This window comes from Acanthisitta chloris, unplaced genomic scaffold (assembly GCF_000695815.1).
Source record: "Acanthisitta chloris isolate BGI_N310 unplaced genomic scaffold, ASM69581v1 scaffold3839, whole genome shotgun sequence".
Lineage (NCBI taxonomy): Eukaryota > Metazoa > Chordata > Aves > Passeriformes > Acanthisittidae > Acanthisitta > Acanthisitta chloris.
Window position 1 is genome coordinate 191,419 of NW_008692979.1, and position 25,944 is coordinate 217,362.

A 25,944-nucleotide genomic window follows, 5' to 3' on the forward strand; every position below is an offset into this window, starting at 1 on the left:
TAAAGAGCTGGTGTATTTACAGCCCTAACAGAAACAGGTCTCAGGTCTTTACAGACATTATGCTGTGTCATCCTAAGCTAGGGAGGTGTGAGAAAGCTGTGAGAAAGCTGTTCTTCCTCACATGGAGGAGAAGGACAGCTATTGACTAACTAAAAAAAGCCAGATTCCATCTCACCACTTAGCTGGGGCTAATCTAACACTCCAGTTAGCACAAGCATAATACCCTAACAGAAACAGGTCTCAGGTCTTTACAGACATTATGCTGTGTCATCCTAAGCTAGGGAGGTGTGAGAAAGCTGTGAGAAAGCTGTTCTTCCTCACATGGAGGAGAAGGACAGCTATTGACTAACTAAAAAAAGCCAGATTCCATCTCACCACTTAGCTGGGGCTAATCTAACACTCCAGTTAGCACAAGCATAATACAGAAAATAAAAAACCCCAAAGATTCACCTAAAGCCAAACAGTACACAGTGGCAGACAAAATGTAATACATGGTGTGATTACATGTCTGTACAAAAAGAAATTCTATGTCTCAAGACAAATTATTAAGACTGCAGGCCAATTTTCAAGAACCATGTGGTGCACAGCTGCAGATCAACATGTAAGAATAGGACAAATATATTCCCCTGCTGATTGAGGCCCATCAGCTGTTTCAATTCACCCCCAAGAGCTCAGGCAGGGGTGGATATATTCTGCAGGAGACAGAATCCAATGGGGAGGATTTGTGTGCTGCTGCCATGTACTGCCCCAGGACATGAGAACTATTTGCAGAGGTCCTGCAGGGTGAACTCTGCCAGGCTGGGCAGAACCCCAGATTAGTGCTGCATCCTACAAGGTTTTCCTGCCTTTTCTATCCTACACAGGAATTGGAAGAGACAGCTTGAATAACAGTGTCATCTTCCCTCTGAAAGCCTCTGCTTTTCTATTAATAATTTCTTAGAGTTTTGAACTCATCCTCGTCGTGCAATGCAAATGAACACGGTTCTGTGCCACCACCATCCCCATTCAACAGCTGAAGTTTTTAAAGCCTCTTTACCCCACCTGTGCTACCTGAAGAAACTTTTTTTTAAAAGATATTTTGGGCTTCTCTCCTCCTCCTATCACTGATTTATAAAAAAGTTTTTTTTTTCCTCCAGACAATGGAGGTTCCCAAAAGTCTGTTGAGGTTTCTGCTCTATAGTTTGTAAAAAAGTGTTTTTTTTCCCCTCCAGACAATGGAGGTTCCTAAAAGTCTGTTGAGGTTTCTGCTCTATAACCTGCAAAAAGTCATACCGAGCTCTCACGACCAGCCCTACTGAAAACTAAACTAGGAAACTTCCCTTTCTCCTTTATTTCCCTACCTCCTCATCAAGATCTCCTGCAAGAAAAATCAAGTACAGTCAGCTAGACCCAAAATGACCCAATTCACATTATTTTCTCAATTTGCACAGGTAAAAACAATGAAGGCAAAGCTTGCATTAACAAGAAAAAACATCTGCCACTGTCATACAGACAGAACAAAATATACCTTTTTCTCTAAGGAAACACACTCCACTGTATTTGCAGCAGAAATGGCTTTACTGAGATTACATCACAGCAAACTAGAAGGATCACAAAAATACAACATTCTTTCTCCTTACATGCTTATTTCTATAGGTAGCACATTAAAGTGGGTAAAATAAGAGTATACATCACTAGAGCACACTCCAAAGCATATGGAAATAAAATTTAACAGGTATAACTACATGTATTTTAAATTCTCTTCTCTGCTTTCCTCTATTTATGATGCAAATCTCACAACAGGTATAACTACATGTATTTGAAATTCTCTTCTCTCCTTTCCTCTATTTATGATGCAAATCTCACAGTTGAAGGGAATACAACTAATTGAGTTCTTTGCTTCTGTTTTGTGTGGTATTACCTCTGGGAAGAAAACCCTCAGTGAATCAGGAAACTCCATGTGTATCATCTAATTGCCAGAGACTGGGCACAGGCCCAGTTTGTGTAAGTTTTTCTGCAAACAGTGAAACAAAGTCCAATTTTCCTGTGAATTCATGTTCCCTATATCTTCCCAGCCCACTACAATATTCTCTGCATTCTTCTTTCTCCTTCCTACAGATTCTACCCTAAAACTGTCACTTTCAAACCACCTTCTGCAATGCTCCCAACTCCTTCCTGCTGTTCCCTTTGCTTGGATGGAGCAAAGATTCTCAAGCACAGTATCTGGAGGTAAAGGGAGGGGGAAATGGAGAAGAGGATATGAATAGCACTCGAAGGGAAAAGACAAAGTCATCTAAAAATGGCCCTATCCTTATGATATTATCAAAAGGTAATTGGGATGACTCTGTGCTCTGAAGATTTGGAGCACTCTGTCCCACCTCCACCACTTCACCTTTAAACAACCAAACCCAAAACACACATAAAAAACCACCCTCAAACCACTCCCTGTCTCCTCAGGAAGAACTGTCAACATGCAAGTTATCATTGAGCTGGTTCTCAGCTGATTTTCAGCCCAGGGTACAGATATTTTGAGGGCTCAGACACATTCCTCCCGGAATTTTGCATTCAATTCAGTGAAATTTCAGAATCCAGACACATTCCTCCCAGAATTCTGCATTCAATTCAGTGAAATTTCAGAATACTGATTGTGATGAAAACTCTACAAGCTCAGACTGACATTATTCTATAAAATCCTTTCACTGGAAAACATGCACATCATTCTACCTGCAACACCCATCACAATATCTCCTCTATATTATGTGTAGGATATCAATATGATTTCTTTCTAATACCAACTAAACACATTCAATATGACAGAATTACTTTGTGCATGACTATTTAAACTCCACTTTAGTTGTGCATTTATACTGCACAGATTTTTTACATATGAGAAATGTGTTCACTTGAGCACTTCATGCCACACTGACAACTCACTGAGCAATGTCAAGCCCAAGATGTGTTTTCTAGTCTTGTTATACTATAGGGGCACATTTGAGCATGATGTATAATATGAAGAAGATAATAATGGCAGGGAGGGTTGTGACTAGATGATCTGTAAGGTCCATTCCAACCCTTAAATTCTGTGATTCTATGATAATGGGATTTATGTGTGCAATGGAAAGCATGTGCATTGCACCTCCCACACATTGCTTAAAAATTATGCCCCACAAAATCATTTAAAATAATTCATATTTTACACACTATGAAACTCTTATCTAAAACCTACTCCTCTATTCTACAGGGACGAGAGAGTTTACAAAGAACAAGGCTTATGGCTTCAGTACCTCTGAGTTTCTAGTCTTTTCTTTTGACTACTAAAAATGTAAAGCAGTCTGTATCATTCAAATAATCTAATTTTCCAATCCACCTTCATTAACATTGCTAGCTGAAGCCAATTACAAATGCCTTAAGGCTTGTAGCATCAGAAGCATAATGTGACAGGTCAAATTTTATTGTTTGCTCCATCCATCATTACTGACACAGTGATTCAAAGTACACAAGTCACAGTCTACTCACTGCTGAGTCTTTCTCCCTGTGCACCTGCTATAATTTTAATGTAGAAGCTTATTAAGAAGAACATTGTCTTCTGTCACTCAGTGCTGCCTTTTCCACACACATGGAAAGAAAAAGCCTCAAGTTATCCTTTTATTTTAGCAGCATCTAATCTTCTCTCCTATGGGGTAACATGCCCAAGAAAAACTCATTGCTAGTGACTGTGGTTCATCAACAAATACTTTTCATCAATCTAACACAACGTGGTAAGGAGAATTAAAAATAAAATGAACAGCAAAGGAAAAAAATAATTCAGCCACAGAACAACCAACACCAGGAAAAAAACCACAAACATTTGGATGTTCTAGAGAACTGGTGTTCTAAACTTGGTGCACATTTAGTGTGTAAAATATGGCTGAGTGTCCTACGTCTTCCATTCTAAAATGGGCAAATAACTTCATTTTTCAAGATGCTAAGAAGATGCAGTCTCATTTAATTCAGTAAGACTTTAGCACATATATTTAAGCACATTCCCTAGAAAAACATTGTTTTCCTGAGCTTTTTGGAATAGTGAGCAGCCAGCAGCAAGTGTGCTACATATTCAGAGTTCTAATTATTGGCAGTAGTTACCTGGGTGCCTAAATAAAAACACTGCCTTCAACACTGGAGAACTTTGCAAATGGGAAGGAGAAAAATCAGTGACATTCTAAATATGATTTCAGCCTTCTGGAAAAAAAAGTATATATGGACAAATCAGAAAAGCACAGGGATCAAACTCTTACTGCAATGAGTTGCACTTCTTCAGCATTGTCTCTTGCTAGTAGAGGAAGGGAGTGTGGTGTTTTCCCCTCTTTAAAGAAATAAAAGCCCCACAAAACACCAAAACCAAAATGAAACATCCAAAGTATTTTAGTATACTAGAAATTGCCATAACAAAACCCCAAAATATTGTTGTTTGTCGATACCTTGACCAAGATATTTTAGACACTTATGACTCACCCCCACACATCACCCTCTCAACCTCTTCATAGAGTTTTTTTTTGGGTATTCTGGTAACAACTGACATGTAAACATGAGGAACTATATTATCATATGACAGGTCTAATTAGGCTCTGGAGACTTAGTGGGTAAACATGAATATATCCAATTTAACAAAGATACATTTAAGTAAATCCTATCAATGACATCCAGTCAATTTAAATGACTGTAATAGAAAAGAAAGCATAAAACACCCACAAGAGTAGATTTTTTTTATTTATTTAGGGTTTATTATCCTGTGGGAGCAGTAGTGAAAAAACCCAGACAACCACTCCAAAATCCTGCCCCAAAAGATGAGCACTTCCAGTTGCTTTAGAGAGCTCTGAGTATTATCAGAGCCATTTGGGAAAACAGGCTGGTACAGAATTTATGGGAGTTGGATGTGAGAGAAACAGCCTTGTGCTGCCTGAAACTTCACCTCTCCCTGTCACTCAACAGTGGAGCATGTTTGTTGGAAACCTGAAGGTTATTTTGTTCTGCACAGCTCCTTATCCTGCATTTCCCAGAATGGTATTTATACATCACTACTGCAGCTGCATATTGAAAAGTGTTTTCTCTATGGTCAAGTTACCAAAACAGTATGAAGAATGAATTACCACTTGGCAGCAACCCACCTAATAGAGACATTTAATTGTAATCTCCTCCAGATTCTGAGGGCTTGATTTGATAATTAAAACATTCAACTCCGACAAGCCTTAATATGGTAAAATAAGAGATTCAGGAATTAAAGAAAAAAATATGGATTTAGAAACTGACACAATATGTTTACCACAAGGAACCCAAGTCTGTGCAAGGCCAAATTGTTCTGGACTGAGTAATGTTAGAATATGGAAAAACAAACTAAAAATACCCTTTTCCCCTGCTAGGCAAGGTTGGAGAAAGGAGACAAACATCACCATACCCTAATTAGACCAGCTTGCTTCACTCATAGTTGTTAAAACTTGGAGGTACAACTTTGGATAAATTTTGCTTTCTGTCATGACCTTTTGCTCACAGGCCCCAACAGAAATCAAAGTGGTATAAATTTTAACTGATCTATCTTAAAAGAGATTATACCAAGGAAGACCAAACAATTATGATCCATCTAAATCTGTTCCCAGAACACCTCCAGTGTTTCTCTGTCCTGCCTTTATGCAGGATCCAAGGAATCACAAGCCTCCACCTCCAGCAGAACCACAACCACCCCCTTCTCCTTTTACCACTGACCAATGGCTTTAATAAAGTTTTTAGTAACCCATTTCCAACAAAAACAATCTGTATCTTCTTTATAAGAGGTTTACTAATGGGATTAAAAAACCTCTAGGTTTTTGTAGGTTCTCTCTTACTATTTTTTTTTGGCTACTTTTTGATGGCTTTCCCCCCTTCATCCTCCATCTGTGTTTGCAGAACTGTGTTAATGAAGCCTCTTCCTCCAAAGACTAAAGGGATAGCAACAAACAGTCTCTGAAAGAAATCATGTCTTGGGCCACCTCAATTTCTCATTAATTCACAGAGTCTCAAACCTGGTGATATGACAAAGCAGCCCTTACTCTGTAAAAATTGCCCAGAGCTCTTCACTTTTCCCTCTATCTGTTGAGTCACTGCAGAAACCTCTATTTTGGCTGTCCTCACAATTCATACTATGTCAGGTAAAAATCCTTGCAAACATGTATATATTCATGGGTTTTAGCTGGGAAGCTGTCACAGAAGCAGTCACTATGCACAGATGAGTGGTTATGCAGGGCTATTTTTTTCCCAGGTAGGATATAAAATTGGTAGAGCATTGTTTGGGATTTTGAATTTACTATCTGACACCACTGGAAAGGAAAAGCTTCTTCAACGCAACATAAAACTAACTGGGATTTGAAAAGGAAGCTCAGGAATTTGCAGAATTGCATGGTTATGTGAGCAGAGGGCAAAAGTTGTATTTCCCAGTTCCCTTGCATTTTAACACAGGTTACCCCAACCAGGGGAAAGGATAGAGCTTTGTCCTGGATTTTTAATTTGTGGTCAAAACCCCCCTACAAGGCAGCACTGGAAATAAGGAGGCAAAAAGCCTTTTATTTTTTGGAGCATATTAATTGACCAAAAGAGAAATGCCATTCTTTGAGCATATGCAAAATTGCCCTTTACACTTCACTATGTTAAGACACTGGCATGGATTAAAAAGTACACAAGAATACAGATCTACCTTATTCCCAATTCTCTGCTCAGTCTTTGAGATCATGCAGAGAAAAACACCATATAAACAACAGGATGTCTTTAGGATAAACAGCACTTGATCAAACAACATTGCCCACCTCATGCTTCAAGCCAAATAAACTCTGCAGCTGTGGCTGCTCTGCGTGTTTGGCCTTCTGAGAGACAAAATTTATTATTTAGGACTTGATTATGCAATAACAGCCTCACACAGCTTTTGGATTATACAACTCGAGTCTCATGGGCCCAGAGCACAGGCTGAGGGAACATCTACCTTGTGGGAATGCAGTAGCCAGAAGTGCCCAAGTCAAGCAGGTGATATACAAAGGTACTCAACATCAGGCAAATTCTAGTTCTCCCACAGCCCTCTGGCCTTTCCCTGTGGCTGTTTGGGAGAATAAAGTCAGTAGTGCTAAAAGCCTTGTATCAGCTCCATTGCTGCAGTTAGGAAATGCCCTGCAACCCATGGAATCAAATAATGAGATAGGAATGGATGTTGAACATCTGCTACTGGAATACAGAAGTAGGTATGATGCTGTAAAATATTTTTTCTGTAAAAAACTCCATCAAAATAGCCACATCCCATGAAATCTATCAATTTCCACACAAAGGAATTAGGGTACTCCATAAAAAAAAACTCCTGATTGGCTTGATCAGAAAACTCCGGGATGCTTAGCAATGGTGCTGTCATGTTGTGTAGAGACTCATTTAGTACCAAACCTGATCGACTTGATCAGAAAACTCCGGGAAGCTTAGCAATGGTGCTGTCATGTTGTGTAGAGACTCATTTAGTATAACACAAGAGAACAGCATCCCAACTCTGCAAACCTAAATTATGCAAGCTTTGTCATCATGACTTCAAAGTAGCTCTGCAAGTACTTTTTTGGGAGTCCAAATCTTTCCAGCCTAGGAATAAAGGTAACATAACTGCTTAGCATCACAGCATAGGTCAGGGGAAGAATTGGGAAATCTATCAGATCTACCATGTGTAGGTTCAAGCCACAACAGACTATGTCAGGCCTAGACTCTGGACTCAAAAGGTTTGAGTTCATCGATTAAAAGTAAGATGATGAAGAAAATGAGGAGAATAGAAAGGAAAGAGTAATTTGTTCTTGTAGTTCCCACCAACAATCTTTAAAATTTGACCATGGAGTAGATGCACAAAGGTGACTTAATTTTCTCCTCCATAGATTTCTTTAACCATATCCTACCTTATCTTATTCTTCCTGTCTTTCCTTTCCCCCACCTCCTCTTTATTTCCTTAATTTTCCCTTACAAAACCAAACCAAAGCTAAAATTTCACACAGGATTTATTCCAACTCTCCATCTAACTGGGTACACAACAGAACCTAACACTTGCTAAGCCTCTGCTGAGTACCTTATTTTCTATCAGGAAGGGCTAAGTCATCCCTTAGACAAACCACAGAGAGGAAAAATTGTGCAAAAAAAGCACAGTTGAGTAACAGCATCCCACAGCTAGAGGACAGGTGATCCAGCCAAAAGGGATTATGAAAAACCAAACCATGTTGCACTAAATGCTCAACACTTGGACACTTTAACAAGTATTTGCTAAATGTGCTTCAGAATACAGACCTGTCCTAATTAAACATAGCAGCTCTCACATTGCACACATATAGCTAATAGTTCCTCATTAATTTGGTCATAATTTTTTCCCCTCCTGTTTCAAGATTGTTGGAAAATTCTCTCTTGCACATCCCTTAGAATCAAATTTATTACCTAATGTTACGACAACAGGAGATGATTTTACCATTTTCAAACAAAAAGAGACATGATCATGGACTTAATTAGTTCACAATGATTTAATTAAAATTTGCAAAACAACAATGTACCTAATTAGAAACATAATAATTATACCAACGTACCTTTCCATCTTTGAAGGGACCATTAGTCATCGAGGTGGTATGTTTTGTAATTTAAGATCATCCTAATTTTCATTTTCTGACTAGTAAAGTGCAGTCATCGTCATGTTCAGGTAATTGCTTTATTAACAAGCTTAATTAAACTTCCTGTAAAACTGACAACTACAAAGTTATTCTTCTTAATGTGTCGCTCACAAAAACATTAACTAATTACATCGCGCTCTTTACAGAGCTTACGTACCTCATAAGCTTAATTCATTAGTACTTTCAAGAGCTTTGAAAACTCTGACTGTAATAATCTACAGAAGTGCTTTGCATTGTCACAATATTAAATAGAGCTGTTATACCCAGGAAATGGCACATCCTTTGGACTAAGTTATTATGGGAGAGTGAGTGTGCATTTTAAAACATCTGCATTTCAAGCAGGGACTAGAGACTCAGTGAAATTTTTGATAAACCTAAAGCCCTCAGAGTTCAAAGTTCACAGGAAGGGGTGATAGTTTATAAAGTGTCCAGATATATAACAAAATTATGCAAGTCCAAAAACACTGCAGTTGAGTTTACCTTTTAGTGGTTTTTTCCCCTCTTATGACCCTTGTATTATTGAGTGCTTTGGTTTGAATGACATTCCCCAATTTGATTAAGAAATTTTTGCCTCTAGGTCTACAATGTCTTCTGAGAAACAGAATTCTCCTGGGACTGAGTGGCTAAATGAGAGCCTGTGATATCTATATTTGGTATGTCTGTTTTTGATGAATGTGAATTACTGTGCATTTATTGACACCCAAGTTTCACCTGCATTTGATCAGTCAGTCACACTTCTGTTGTGTCCTTTCCTAGGCACTCTTATTTTCCTTAGCCAACAGTTCAAAGAATGGAAAGAGCAATCCCTGGGTACAAACACTACTGCTGATGTTGAATAGCTGCTCCAGGTCACTAGTGAAACACTTTGATGCTGCTCTACCAGGCCAGGAACTATGAGCCCAAACCTCAAACCTAAGCCCCTGCTGTGCAGCCAAAACCTGTGCAGAGGCCAAAAGCACACTGAGCCAGGGTGGATCAAAGGCTAGTGTGCCTGTGTGTCCTTCCTGGCTGCTGACATATAAATTCAGATTTTATTCCCTTGAAATGTAGTGGCTACTGTCCATTTTTGTTTACAAGCTGAACAAGAAACTGTCCCTTTGCCCAGCACATCACTGGATGCTCACAAAGTGGGGGATGCAGAGTCACATACCAATACATAACTACTTAGAGCAGTGCTCACCTTTTGGCATTTTCCCTGTCAATACCAGAAATGATACTTGCCAACAGCACTGGCAAGTGAAAGAAAACTACCAAAGAACGTTTTGATTTTAGTGACTTAAAGGCAAGAAAGAGGACTCACATTGCCTGGTGCAAACTAACAGTGAATTTGAGGGAAGCAGTATATTCTGTTTGCAAAAAATACCAGAAACTCATGAACATTCCTGAGCATAAATAGGTTATTTGATATGAGACTAACATATACTATTTCATGTTACTGCTCTGCCTAAAGTTTTTTCAGCTCAGTTACTAAAATTGGTCTCCTGAAAAAATATTTGCCACAACAGGAGCAACTGATAGCTAAACATACAATAAATAAAGATGAGAAACAGCTGTTTCAGAATAAATCTTTTAAAAGACTCCTTTGGGAAAAAAAATAATCAAAAACCAAACAGAGACAACTTCTGGGAAGAGTCTTGGACAGTAAAGTGTGTCAGCAACAGGAATTGTCTTGTTTCTTCATTACAGTTGTCAGGAAAAAAAAAATCAAAAACCAAACAGAGGCAACTTCTGGGAAGAGTCTTGGACAGTAAAGTGTGTCAGCAACAGGAATTGTCTTGTTTCTTCATTACAGTTGTCAGGTTTATATCATAATCACAACAGTTTGGTGAGTTTATAACATTGGCAGAACTTCTGGTGAAGCCATTTAGATTTTGTGGTGAGAAATAGAGAAGGCCAAAGAAAACCACTCAGAGCTAACAGATGCAGGTAAGATGCACAGAAATGAGCTAAGAGGATGACACAATATGCAATGAAATCTATTTATTATAGAATATCAAATCTGTTTCCTGCAGAATACCTTACATACTCTCAAGAGCTGAGACAGAAGTTTTTTTTCAAATGTGCCCAATTTTAATCCAGAGTAGCAATGCTAAATTACTGCAATGCATACTCTAGAGTATTAAAGAGTAACATGCTTCACAGGCAATGTATAGCCAATTTTTCTGCAGTTTGTGTGTGCATGGATGACAGTTCCTGCTAACTGCTGATTTTTTGGCCATGCAAATAATTGAGAGAGGCTTAAACTACTGAGCCATGGCAGCTTTTTCATATTTGTGCCCATTTCTGGATGGAGAATTCAAGCTGCCCAGTTGAGAAGAGAATGTTGCTGCATCATCACTACTACATCACAGCAGAGAATTTTTCCCCCCAATTGTTTCATTTTCCTGGATTTTTTTTTTTGGGTGGAAGCTATTTTTGGATTTATAATTGAGAGAGGCTTAAACTACTGAGCCATGGCAGCTTTTTCATATTTGTGCCCATTTCTGGATGGAGAATTCAAGCTGCCCAGTTGAGAAGAGAATGTTGCTGCATCATCACTACTACATCACAGCAGAGAATTTTTCCCCCCAATTGTTTCATTTTCCTGGATTTTTTTTTTTGGGTGGAAGCTATTTTTGGATTTTCAAGGGTAGTTTTACTGGCTGTTAAACCCTACCTTGCATGCACAAAGATAAGAGAACCTTAAGGGTATTTGCTAAACATGCCCTCCAGTGCCTAAAGTGCTGTTTATGGAACATGTATCCAAGACATGGAAGGCTTTATTTGCTAATGGAAGATCTGGAATGCTAAATGACTGTGAATCCAGTTTCTTTTATTGAGTAAAGCCCTAAGGTGATCATATTTTCAATATAACAATGAGCCAATTTATCCCCACTGGGTTATGGGAATTTTTTTATGGTACCATATATGTGCATCTGGCACACAAGCCTATTAAAACCACAGGCAGCCTAGAAGAAAAACCATAATTTAAAAAAATAAATCTATCACTGAAGAAAGATACTGCTAAATTATTTTATCATTTGGAGACCAAATCTTAAGAACTATCCCCAAATCCTCTTGTCTGAAGAGGAGAATCTGATGAAATTACTTCTTTTCTGTTGCATCATCAATATTAGAAGTGTTCTACTTCTTTAGGAGAATGAGCTGTTTAGAGAAACATGAATCATAAAAGTCATAAGATTCGGATTTGTCATGCTAATGTGCTGTTTGTTAAATATCTAAAAACCCTACATTTACTAGCAGTTTTTCCACCAAAAATATTCTCAAAGATGACTGGAATTTAGTACTGCCTGTTAAGGAGAGGCATTTCATCTTCATACCACAGCCTGGCTGAGCACAGGGATCTCAGGCCACAAGCAGAACTCACCTTGGAAGTGTAGGTATGTCCATCAGATCCACAGACAGCATTGGCATGTGTCATGGGGCAAGGCTTGCACTTGACTATGTTGGCTGGTCCAGTCCAGTGCTTCTGGGCCAAGTTGCCTTTCTTTTGTCGAAGGCTGTAAAATATGACGCACCATGTTTTTTTGAATATTTTTGTATAAACCAGAAAAATTAAACTTTCTCTGAATCAAGCAATGATGGGTTTTTCCAGACAGTATTAATTTAGAATCATTTAGGTTGGAAAAGACCTTTAAGCTCATGGACCCCAACCATTAAGCCAGCACTACCAAATCCACTAAAGCCTAATTTAAAGCAAGTAAATTAAATACAGCTCCTAACAATGCTTCTATAACATGGCACATTAGAGCAGGCAATCTAAAAAGTCATAAATGGGTAGGCAGCCCTAGATTTACAGTCCTTGGCAGTTTCATTTTGATTTATCACTACAAATGATTTTGCTACAGAACAGAGCCTTTTGTTGAACTATGCAGTGTTTCTGGTCATGCAGGCAAGTAACATTACACCAGGTTGTATTTAGAGACATTTTCAGAGCTGCGAGATTTCTGTTAAGGCTGCAACAATTTTAAAACAAAATCCTTTAGAAAACATTGCAATTTATATTATGTTTATAAAAAAAACGTATAAAAGCCCCAAATATCTGTCACTATGTGCAGAAACTCTCTCTGCACACCAGTTACTGAATGATCAGCTGAGATTCTCACAAGCATTTAGCAGCAGGACAAGAGGGCACAGACTCAAGCTCTGCCAGGGGAGGGTTAGGTTGGATATTAGGAAGAGATTTTTTACATAGAGAGTGCTCAGACATTGGAATGTGCTGCCCAGGGAGGTGGTGGATTCACCATCCCTGGAGGTTTTCAAGATGAGACTGGATGTGGCACTTAGTGCCATGGTCTGGTAACCATGGTAGGGTTGGACTGGGTGATCTTTGAGGTCTCTTCCAACCCAGTTGATTCTATGATTCTCAGATCAATTACAGTCCCCCCTGGAATGCTCTAGTGTGACAGTGAGCACCTCCAGATCCATCAATGCATTTGTCCCATGCAGTTGCCCTCAGGTTATGGAATACTCACTTGTTGCATTAAAAATGTCTATGAAAAACACATCTGCTTCAAAACCTTCCTGTGAAACATGTGCCACTGATTCTGACTAACAGCTCATCTTCCCCTTGTAATGAACCACTTGACTGATGCTGTAAGCTGATTAAAAGTTTGCTTTAGAAACCACGAGAGCTCGTGTTAAAATGCAGATTCATTATGGTCATGTGTACTTGTCCTTCACTTGAAAGCATTTACAAGGGAAGGCAAAGCATCACAACAGCTTTGCTAGGGACTGGTAAGAAAAATAAATGCCATCTGTTCTTGTACCATGGGAAAAAGAGATATAACAGTTCAGCTAGAAATGTATTTCAATGTGCTGCTGAATGACTTTATCACAGTTTTAGAAAAATATATACAGATCCTTTTTAGAGCAATTTCACTACAGCTTGCAATTTGCTACACAATATCAACTCTGATGTAATGACACGTTCAGCTGCTAAATAATAAAAATACCATTCTTTCATCTCAGTTCTAGTTTTCTTCAGCTCTAACCTCTGTCAGAGATGAATACTATTATTAAGAAGACTGTGTCCACAGAAGGAATCCAATCATGATATAATAAACTATGAAAACAGAAGCCAAGTATTTAAGACTAAATTCCCTCGTTATTTTGAAGTTTTCTTAATGCACAGAGCAGTACTCCCCCTCCCAGATCCATTCTGCCTTGCAGAGGTGCCATTATACCAGAGGTTAAATGCTGTGGGTGGGTGCTTGGTTGGCTCTGAACCTCCAAAACCAGCTCTGTGGATAATGATTTCTTATGCTGAGGCTGTACAAACAATTTATTGAAATTTTCCAGAATAACCAACTTCTCTGCAGCTCCCAACAAGGCTTTGTGATCAAAATGTAATGATTATCTTATTTTCCTGAGCTCTTTTGATTACAGGCATGTCTTTTGTTGTTTGGTTTTTTTGTGGTTTTTTTTTTTTAGCTGGACATGAAAATTTCCTCATTCACTTCACTTACAGCTCTGCACTTCTGGAAATGCACAAACTCAGAGTCAAAAATATGTTTGAATGCCATACTGTAGGTACTGACAAGCAGAGTCTGGAGACAAATCACTGAATCATAGAATTTAAGGGTTGGAATGGACCTTACATCTAGTCCCACCCCCTGCCCTGGGCAGAGACACCTCCTCACTAGATCAGGTTGCTCAAGGCTCATCCAGCCTGACCTTGAACACTGCCAGGAAAGGTGAAAAAAATCTGAGCTTCTCCTCTGCAAACTACCAAGGTTTGGTCACAGCAAAAAGCAAACCTTTCCCCTTTTCACAGACTTCAATTTCCACAATGTCAAAAGACAGATCTTGGCCTACATGTAAAATTGCCATGAAAAGCATTTTAGGATTAGGTATAGAAAAACAGATAAGAAATGCTAAACTTGAAGTGTGTGATTTAGTGCCATCATCATCAAAGCCATTAGCCACGAAGCACAGAGGATGGAGATGAGCAACTGAACTAACGAGCACCTCATCAAAATGAAATGTAGATTGAAGTTCTTAGCTAGACTGATGCCTAACAAATCACTGGATTTGTTGCAAGTACAAAATACATCATGCAGCATTTGTGGATCAAACTACATCAGGTATTCTGCCCTATAAATCCAGAAAACTTCATTCTGGACATGCCTTCTTACCCATCTCTGCACAACCTTACACCACGTGTTCTTAATTTTTATAATCCTTCTATGATTCCTTCAAGATTCACATTGCAAAGCTAATTCCTGTTGGAAAATTCTGGAGTTTATGCTGTTTCTCACTCTCCCAGCACCACTTAGAAAAAATAAAGTAATTAAATTTGTTTGTTTCGAGTCATTCCAGCAGCTCCTTGAGCCTGGTGGCCCTTTCCATCACTTTACTGAGAGTATAAACAACATGCAGAGCCTTAGGCCTAAGCTCTTTTCTCACTGCAGTTGCCTCAAAGACAACAAACCAGGTGTGTCTCCTTAGGTGGAGACTAGAACAGTTTCACCTGTGTGTGATTTGCAGCATTTTGCCTATAGACAACAAAGGAAACATTCTTATCTTCCTACCCCCTCATTCACCTGCAGGATTTTGTTTTGCTAATAAGAGGGAATCTAGTCTCTAAACAAGAGTGATATTTAATAACAAGAAGAATTCATGGTGGAGTAGATCTCAAAGCATTCATTCAAAACAAAAACTTCACAATTTTAGTCACACTTCATATAATGTGTGCAATGAGACAGGGAAAGATGCAAGAAACCTGCAGCTCCTCACTCCTGCAGGTGCATGGAATTGGTAGCAGGGCAGTCATTTGCAAGAAATAGTCTGGTTTTCAAAAATTAATAGATTCTTTTCAAGCTGCAGTTTTGTCAGAAACAATCATGTGAAGTGTCACTGTATTTGAAGCAAGTCAAAAATAATTTTAGTCAGCTTGGCCAAGTAAGTAACAGCTGAAAGTTTTAACTGGATACCCAGATTCCACATCCCCACCAAAACTACAGGTAAGCACCTATTTTGTAAAAAGAACATCTATTTTTTTCCAAATATAAACATGTATTTTTTCTGGAGTGATATTTTGAGAGGCTGGCTAAGACTTCTGGAAGCTTTTCAATCCTATAACTCCTAACAACACATCAAACATCCAAACAAACAAAACCTAGACAAGAATATTGGCTGCCATGAGCAGCAGCCAGCAAATCCCTTCTCAATGGAAGTGCAGTCACATACTCTGGGAACATGCTCTGCTATGCTAATCATCTTGGTTTAGAATAAACACATCAGGAAAAAGCCAGGCCAGAGCAAATTAGGCCTTTTTATTCCTTTTTTTTTTTTGCCTGACAATCAACTTTAATCTTGGATTAAAGGATCTCCCACTATTTTCTATATTCCAGAAACAAACACACATGAAAATTATGGTCAAGTGTTAAAACTTACAGACAAACTCTGCCTGCTTTTGCTTTTTAAAGTGGTGTACTGACACACCAAGAAGCAGAAGATTTAAGGAGTAGTCAAGTCTTAGAGAATTCAACCTCTTAACATTTTTAAGGCATAAAAAAATTTTAGTGGCTTAAAGCATTCACACAGGGAGAACGTAGAGTGACTCAACTTCTTTACTCATCACCCAGATAGACTAGTTACCACACACTGTGAAAATACAGGGAGATGACATCTCTTTGGCTTGCCCAGGAACAGGGAGAATGCTGCAGGGCGTGCAGATGCTGCCAGCCAGATGCCAGGACCATCCAGGGGAGCTGTGGCCACTCAGAGCCCCAAAGTCACAGCCACCTGCACATCAGCCCAGAGCTGAGCACAAAGCTCTGGCCATGGAAAAAAGGAGCTCAAAGCTCAAGGCAAATTGGCTCCACTCAAGGTTTTATGGCTTCCAGGTGAGCCCTGCAGGGCCAGGAGCTCAGTCTCAGCTGGGGCAGCCTTGCCACAGGTGGCACTTGTAAGGATTCACCCACCCCAACCAGCCTGATGGGGTTCAGGGCACTGAGAGCCAGTTGGGGGCTTTGAACTCTGCCTTTGATTCAGTTCAATGCCTTAAGCAAATAGCTCATATTTTAAAAACCCCAACAAACCCAAAACCTCAATTCCTGACTAACCCTGTGGCTGGATGACATGGGCTGAACTGTTTAGGGAAACTCTGCATCTTTTCTTACCTCATTTTCTCAGCACAGAAGAACATGTATGGAATTAACCTCTGGCAAAACCAGGGGCCAAAATAAAGTCACTTGCACAAAAATGATATTTTGTTTCTTTACATTTACACTTGGCTTTTTTGATTTCTTTTAAATTTTACACAGGTCTTGAACTATGAATAACATTTTTTTTGTCCTTAAATAGTCTTGAAAAAAAATCAAGACTTTCAAATATTTTAAAGTGGCATTTTTAAAAGGCAATAATTCATCTCTTAGGGTGAAACCTGAGGACATCACCAAAAACCATCACAACCACAACTCAGGAATAGGGATATGAAAGGGATAAAGCTTAGCTTCACCAATACTTCCACACTATTACATTTTCTTACCATTTACTGAACTAATTGATCTATTTTAAACTATTACATTTTCTTACAATTTACTGAACTAATTGATCTATTTTAATGAATTTACATATTGAGAAGACAATAATCTCTTTGTTTCTGCTCTGCAGCTGATTTCTGTTGTGGATGGAGTCTCTAGGTAAAGCTGTGGTGAATACAGTATGGTATGATTAGTTGGTCTATAAAGACATGAAATTAAAAATGGGAACTTGTAAATTTGATACAGAATGCACAAAGAGAGTATCAGTGTTCAAGTTTGAGACAACTTCTTATCATGAAAGAGGGGCATATCATATTTAAATAAGCTGTATCATATTGCTACATAAGATAATGACTAAAACTCAGGAAAACAATTGAGAAATTATAATATCATTTCAAATGGCAAATTAGATCAACTTTTTTTCCTAATTAATATTTGTCTCATCCCTGCCAACAACAAACAAGCAAAATATCAACAGTTTTTCTAAGCAAGACTGATTTTGTTCTTTTATGTGGTTATATTTGATCGTCCAAGTGCAAATTCAATTTAAGCTGTAACAGAACTTTAGTATTTGGAAAGAAACAAAATGCACTAAGACTCTTCATTCCAAAGAAAATTTACAACATCAAGAGTCTACTACTCTGTGTCAAGACCAGCTATTCCCAAATGCACATACAGTGAACTAGCAGATTAAGCATTGATGGGTTTAGTGCAGGTTCCTTTGAACACAAGTTGGCAGGATGTTGTTTTGAAAGTCCTGCAAAGTTTTGGGAGGAAGGAGACAATAAGTAGAAGTTTCTCCTTAGGACTTTAGAACTTATTCAGTAATTTTATTGGACAAGAAAAAGACACTTTACCCAAAGGAGTTTTTGTTACATGATTTTTCAAAGGTTTGCTGCAAATAACAGCAGCAAGTTTCTCAAAAAAAAAAAACCCCACAAGTAAGTTACACAATTTCTTCTGATAGAGAGTATCAGGTAAACAAATTGTGAGATTGGTACTGTCTCATCCTGTTCTTCAACTCACTGTTTCATTGATGCTACACAAACATAGAATTTGGTTCAATTCATGTTGCAAATTACTTGCAGTGCTCACCTATTGGTTTTTTTTCTGGGCCTAAAATCATACAGCTACTTACTTCAGGTCCTCTCTGAATAGTGTTGAGCTGGTCAGGCATTTTTTGACACAACAGGCTTTAAGCACAAAACACTGATTTGATACAACCAAATTATTTCATGGAGGTTAAATGGTGTTCCTGAACTTTACTGTCACTGCCACTCGAGGTCTAGATAGAGGTGTGCCAGTTTATCTCAGGCTGCAAGTGACCTTGAGAACCCAAGGTTGGGGCTTTGCAAATGCCTTAAAATGTAAAGTGCTACAGGGACAAAAACTCTTGTTCCTATTTCCTCTAAAGCCAGAATTCTGAAAGCCCTCGGAGCTCTGGCCCTAGCTGGGCTGATCCCATGAAAGACCATCTCTTCCCAGTGGTCTTTTCCAAAGATTTCTTCCATGAAGCAAAATCTTCCCCAAGGTTAACAGGTTTCCTGGAAGGCAGGTCCAAACTAAGCACTCTAGGTGGGATTAGGATTAACATCATCCATCTTTCTTTCTTTCTAGACTTTATATCAAACCATATCCAACTGCTTCAATCCCTATTAAAATAAAATTGAAAAGTTCAGTGCACCAGAGTTGGTACCAAGTATTTGTGCTTCCTGAGAAGCTGGAAGGAGCTCTGACAGTGCAAACTTGAATGCCTTCCTGAAGCTGGAACAATTCACTGTGGGAAGAGTTTAAAATGTATTGCCTGTACCTTCTTCATGCCTTGTGCACAGTTTGTTCTTGTCTCCCTGAAGGAAGCTTATCACAGCAAAGATAAACCCAGCAGTGCCTGCCTGTTTCTATCTTCCCTTTGCATAAGCTGTTTCTCTTGTTCTTGAGGAAAAGTATGACAGAGCTGAAATTTGCCAGTATAAATGGCAATTCTCTCTTTGTATCATTTTTGTATTCTGTTTATTAGAGCTTAGAGCTTGGCCTCATTTCTACAACCTTTCATATTCTTCACAAGAACTGTGTATACCTTGAGCTACTGCTAGTTAAGTTATGTAAAGAAAACAGTCTACACATATTAGCTTATAAAACAAGGGTACTATGCTATTGAATTAGATACAGACTCTTCATTTAGTCCAAACACTGTAAAATGAGAACAGACATATGATTACAGCAATTTCTCTACCTGGATTTTACACTTTCACATACAAAGAATAATAACATGCATAGCTGCCCAGCATTTCAGCATCATCCTACTGCACTTACATCCTGTCACTTTGATTTGAGCATACAAAGAAATAATTTCAGCTATCTGATTTGACTTTCTCTTGCTGCCTTCATATCTGCTCCCCAACAGATCTGTCTTAAAAGAGCTACAAGAAATAAAAAGGCCACTACTCACTCTACCCTGCTAGATGTACAAAAGTTCTTTATGGGGCTTGCTGGTGACCCTTCTGGCAGAGTGAAGTTCATTCAAAACTTTCTCCCATGGTAAATGGATAGTCTACTTACTTGCTGTCCTTTCAAACAATGACACCAATGAGATTATATTGGGAATTAAATCTACCCATTGCTGGAGAGCACCAGTAGCCACAGGAGTGTTCCCAGAGAGCAGGTTGTACTCACAATATAGAGCTGGAGATGAAAAATTTAGGGAAGACTTAAAGAAAAAATCTCAACTGTTGAGGTGACAGTTGTATCAGGAGGCATTCCAATGAAATGAAAAACAGGTATTTTCAAGGGAAGAGGGAGTCAAGCTTTTTTTTCTTACCAACAGTAAGAAGGCAGTATAAAATAAGCATGAGGGAAACAATGTACCAGAAGGAACTTGTCAGCCAGACACAGGGAGGGCTGGAAGTTTTGGAATAGCAGTGTGTTTTGCAAGAAAAAACCTGACATATCTTGCAGAGAAAATGCCCTGAAGTTTCCTGCATGGATCCCAGAAGGTTCAGCTAGCAAACAACCCTTGAAAGAAAACAATGGTCTTGGGGCCCAGATGCTCAGGGCTATACATCCTGCAAGATGAAGGAATCTTTTTATTTTTTATTTCTTGTGTGCTTTAAAGGAACAGAAGACTTGGAAAAGGTGACATAGATTTTGAGGACCTAGACAGCCAGAAAAGCTGTAGTCTGTTAGACTGACTGAGGTGATGCAACTGCTGCAGGTGATTTCTGAGATCCAGCAACAGAGTCAGAGAACCCTGAATGAGCAAGGCTACTCAGACAACAGCAAGGTCTGTGTCTAAACAGATATAATATGACATTCTACAAAGTATTAGGGTCTCTTCTCCCAGGCAACCAGCAGCAGGACAAGAGGGCACAGACTCAAGCTCTGCCAGGGGAGGGTTAGGTTGGATATTAGGGAGAGGTTTTTTACAGAGAGAGTGATCAGACACTGGAATGTGCTGCCCAGGGAGGTGGTGGATTCACCATCCCTGGAGGTTTTCAAGCTGAGACTGGATGTGGCACTTAGTGCCATGGTCTAGTGACCATGGTAGGGTTGGACTTGATGATCTTTGAGGTCTCTTCCAACCTGGCTGATTCTATGATTCTGTGATTGTATGATTCTATGATTGTATGTTAGTTCCTGACTTTACTTATTCCTCCTGGACTAAAAATGCTGAGACTGTTTATTAAGGCCACTAGAGAAGCATATGGATTTCTGTTTTTGAGCACTTCAATCCATAACAATGGTATTTGAAAGTTCCACTTAGTCTTAGCTAACAGATTATTGTGCTTACAGGCAATTAATTTTTAATCTAAATTCTAAATGATTTTTAAGTTTTAGACTGAATACATATGCTCAACAGCTGCACAGGTACAAAAACAGGCAAGGCACACAAAGGAACAGAACCAAAGCAAAAAAAAATCCACAGAAACGTAAAATCTCAGTGTTTTTAAAAGTCATTGTGCTCTCCTGAATAAATAACACAGCTTCTAAACTCTGCCTGTTCTCATGAATTTTCATTAGAGAATTATTTTTCTTTTCATCATTATTTTTCTACTAACATAAAAAGGAATCTCAGACACCAAACTATGTAAAAATAAAACGAAGTGCCTTGAATTTCAACGGAGGAAGGGAAATAGCAGGAAGTTCCTAATTAAAGCTGAAATCTTCACCACTCCTCAGTTTGTAGGAATCTCCAGCAGCCACTTCTGAACCCTGGAATTCACACACTGCACGAGATGCAGGAACTTGGCACTGAGTGTTTAAAGGTGAAGTGTGCAGCGAAGCAAATGCAATACTTTTTTTTTTGGCACTGACCTTCTTTCTTTCCTTCTATGACAGCCTATGGGCTTTCCCCCCATTACCAGAAAAAAAGAATACATTTGAATAGGATGAAGGTTCCTTTTCTCTGCCCAGAATCTGATTATTTTGATATTAAAATAATGTATTGATCAGGTCTGCCTCCTCCTGCTGGAAGAGCTTGCCAAGATCTCCAAGGAAGCTGAATTGCTGATGGCATGTGAGATTAATCTGTGCTGTCAGGTTAGTTTGGGGAGGAAAGCTGATCCTCCCTCACTATGTCCTGTTTCATGCAATTAGACAGCTTCAAAATTGTTTTCACCAAACGTGGCAGAGCAGTCATTTTCCACCCTTTCCCTGCTACAGCTCATCTTTCCAGTTCCAGCGTTGAGCCCTGGGTGGCTGTAGCTGTGCAAATATTCCACAAAGGCACAGGTTTCTTAGGAAGGCTAAAAATCAAGGCAGATTTCTTGGCAGCATCTAATAGCCCTGAAAAGTTCCAATATGACTGATGAACCTCCCAGAAGCTGCAGATGGACAAGCTTTCAAAGCATCCTCATTCTTGGCCAAATGCAGAGGTCTACATCAATCCTGTGATGTCTCATGTCTCTACAGACATTCAGCTGCTTGGCAGAATGAAACAATTGGGACATATTAATGGGCTGAAATAGGTGGCAGACCCACACTGGGGTCTTCATCACCTCTACACCCTTCAGTATGGTTTATAATCCAGCCTTATTTATTCTGCCAATGACACAGCTCATTCACATGCAACAGAATCTTTAGTTCTACATTCCAAAACGCCCTACTGCCCAAAAAGAAAGAGTTTGTTGGGTTCTTTTTTCTGAAGCAAAAAGGCTTCAGAAATCTTCTTGTCACTTTGCAACTGCAGGGGAAAAATCAACACCCCCCCACAAAGCATCTTTAGACAGCTCAGCTGTGTTCTGCTTCATTATGTTGGTTTTGCTTTTCCTAAGGCAAATAACATGCAATCCTCACCAAAAAAAAATTGACATATTGCTGGTAGGAATGAGAGAGCAAATGAATTTCCAAAAAATATAGTCAAAATTCTTGCCCTTAAGGCATAAACCCAAATGTTTCTTTTTAAAAATGACTGCACAGTACTTCTGTTGTGTGAATACTTGGTGCCATGGTACAAACAATCAGTTACAAGCTGTGCTAGCAAAATATTTGCCCCTTCTGACACATTTTATTATGAGAGAGGTTTATTAAATTCTCAAGAAAGCTACAGGAGATTAAGCTGTTGAGGATTTTTACAATTAGCATTGATTACCTAAGAATTCATGTGTGATTTTTGAATAGAATTGGCTTGTCAAACAACAGATAATTAAAAAAAAAAAAAAATCAATCCCAAAGCCACCTCCAGAGTGTAGTCAAAATCCACTATTCAGGGTTGGTTTGGGGAAATCATCAGAATGCAGTTTCCTATGTCAGAATAAAATGAATGTCAGTGAAATGCATGCAAACCAAACCAGTTATAAATACTGTGAGGAGCTGGGTAATTTTAAAATCTCATCCTTTTTAGCATCTAAATAGGCTAATGCCCCTGTTGCTTATTCAGCACTGCTGATTTACAGAGCTCAGTACTATGAATGTCTAAACATTCTGCTGAATTTCTCAATGTATTCAGTGCTGTCTGGTTATTTGATGCTAGAGATGGAGCTTAGAATATCTATACCATTCCCAGCTTCTCAAATGAGGCCATCAAGAGCATTAGCCATCTTATATCAGGCTGTGTCTTAATGAAAGGTGACCACAGCTTCAGGAAGGTCCCAGACTGATAGACAGAATTTACATAATCACATTAATTTATGATCCTAACTGAATGCACATGATCCAGTGTAGAGACAGCACATGGGGAAACACACCTTTAGGTAAAATTTGAAGATGAATGTAATAGACAGACTTGCAGAAACTGCAAGATATACATTTCATGAGGTACTTCCACTGACTCATTAAGATTTCACTTTGCTGTGACCTTGAATCATGAAGCCTAGCAACCATGGGTTAGAAACTATTCCTTCTTCCCATCATTTTTCACCATGTAGCTCCATAGGCTCCCCTACCATGGAGGCTCATGGTGCCATTAAAATGTGATGTAGCTATGCATCTATATTTTTGAAAGTTCCAGCATTTGCTAGCAGCTTCCTCAAAAGCAGATTTTACCTTGTGAAAAAGGGATACTCAACCAGTGACATATTTAGACAGAGAACATTATCTGGCACTTTAGCAGGTATTGTGAAAAAATGATCATAAAAAAATTAATACTATTGCTGAGTTACTAAACAGGAATCAGTTTAGTGCAGGTACTCTTACTGGCTTAGATGTGACACCTTACTCTCATTCACTCCTTCCCACCCAAATTTCACTTCAGCATACATTTTCCTTTTGTTTATTGTGCTGTAGTCACCTACACATCTATGTTTTCACCACTCTGATTTTGTCCTCTTTCACCCTTTGTAGCTTGGAGAGAGACTAATGGACTGAACAAGGGTCAATATTTCTTCATCTCTATCAACTCATTTGGACTAACCTGGAATCAACCCTCTCACTCATAAGAGATGACTACTCTTCTGACCACATTTTTCTTGCATAGTGAGCTCTAGTCCTGTGAGCTCTCAGATGTCTTTCTCAACAGTTTCTCTTTCAATCCTCTACTCTCCACAGTCCTTTAGGGATTTACTATTGATTCCTTGTACTTTATTCTTATTTTTTCCACCACTTCTCTGCTGCTGTGGTGGAAATCTAGGGACTGCACTAATTTGGTTTTTTGCTGCAAATGAATCCTCTTTTTTTTTTTTCCCCAATGTTGTTTCATTTCTTCATAAAACACTTTTCCTCTCTCAAACCCCACTGTCTGTGGTCAGCCTTCTGCCTGGCTGACATCTCCTACTCTCCCCTCCAGCCCTATTTTCTCAAGATCTGGCCAGCTTGCTTAGGAAAATTTTATCAAATCGTGGAAAAATTGCAGTATCCTTCCCTACTCACTGTTGTATTTAACCAGATTGATTCCAGTCTTTCAGCCTGACCACTGTGCTCTGACCTCCTCCTACCCAATCTCCTTTTCCTAGCACTTTTCCCCACCAACCTCTCAAACTTCCTTCTGCTTCATTCAACCTCAGATAAGATGCCTCTTGGAGAAGCAGTTATTTCTTCATCTACTCTTAACTGTTCTTTCCCCCTCTCTGCTAGGAAGTATCATATTAAGTATTATATTCTCTCTAAATGGTACATCAATATTATTTTGGTGCTTTATCTGTGATAGTCTAGTCTTCTTACCTTTCTAGACCTGAGTCCTTGGATGTCTGAGAAACTTTAGAGTTGTCCTCTCTGGTTTATCCTTCTATCTCTTTGTGCCATTATCATGATTTCCTCTCAGGAACATTTTGTCTACATCAGAAGTTTGCTATGTCACAACCAAACAAACCATATTTCTTCTCACATCAGCTTCTCTGGTTTTCAGTCACTGTTTTGCTATTATCCCATTTGTTATCTGGACTTATTCTTAACTATGTCCTTGTTTTCCCAGATTCAAGGCAGAGCACATCATCTTTCTGTTTTCCACTATGCACAAGAGAAAATCATGATTTTATCTATGTCCTACCTCTCCCTAAAATTCTTTCGGATCATCTCACCAATCATTCTCCCATTTTACTTCTTTACAACCTATTCTTCTGTTATTTTCAGTCTGTACATTGCTTAGGAACAAAATGCACTTTTACCTTTAGCCCTATCAGAGTTCTGGATCATTAGTAAATATTATTTTTGGTGAGGGAAGGATGTATTTGCAAAAGTCAAATACAGGTCATGAGTTTGTTTCTTTCCAGCACTGGAAACTAATCTACATGCTCTGAGACAGCTCCTGCCTGAGCCCTTTGCCTTACATCTCCAGGAAGCCAAAGGCTTGGTAAATCTTATTCTCAGGTAAATCTGACTCTACTTGCAGTAGAGCAGCTGTCTGATGTATTGATAACTGTGTTTTGGATTCACACTCTAGTGATCCTAATTTTTTCCTTACTTTTTGGAATTTAACATTTAATTTAAATGGCTGAAGGAATCAGACCACTGAATAACAGGAGCACTGAAACTTCAGCTTGTGTTTCCTGACCAAGTGTCTACAGATAATTTTTCTCATCTTGGTCATGCTCCTAAGGTGTCAGTGTCAGAGCTGTTTTCTCCTCAGTTGTGAAGAGAGCAGAGTTTCCATTTTGGCACTGGCTGAAATTCATTACAAAATGAATAGCTCTCATTTGGTTTCATCAAAAACTGGAAGATGAGTTTCTGAAAGGACTACAAACCTCAGTTAGACAGGCAGTTGGTTCAAAATGAAGCAGAAATTTCTGAGCTAACAAAGGATCTAATTAACAAAACCCTCAGACTTCTGAGCTCTTCCTTTGCTAAGCTAAAGTATTGTTCCAAATGAAAAATTTATACCCAGTTAAAACAGAGAGGCTCAAGAAATTAACTATGGATGAGGTGCTAAGCAGGAA

The 25,944-nt window shown here is 38.9% G+C and overlaps 1 protein-coding gene across 1 annotated transcript in view; it reads right to left on the reverse strand.

Annotated features, from left to right (window-relative positions):
- The window catches only part of SPOCK1 (sparc/osteonectin, cwcv and kazal-like domains proteoglycan (testican) 1), a gene marked incomplete at its 5' end in the record, with an annotated part of 117,873 nt that overhangs the window by 77,335 nt on the left and 14,594 nt on the right, over positions 1–25,944 (reverse strand). The window contains one exon of the mRNA XM_009082883.1: positions 12,019–12,151. Coding sequence (XP_009081131.1) covers positions 12,019–12,151 — 133 coding nt within the window. The remainder of the gene's footprint in view (positions 1–12,018; positions 12,152–25,944) is intronic.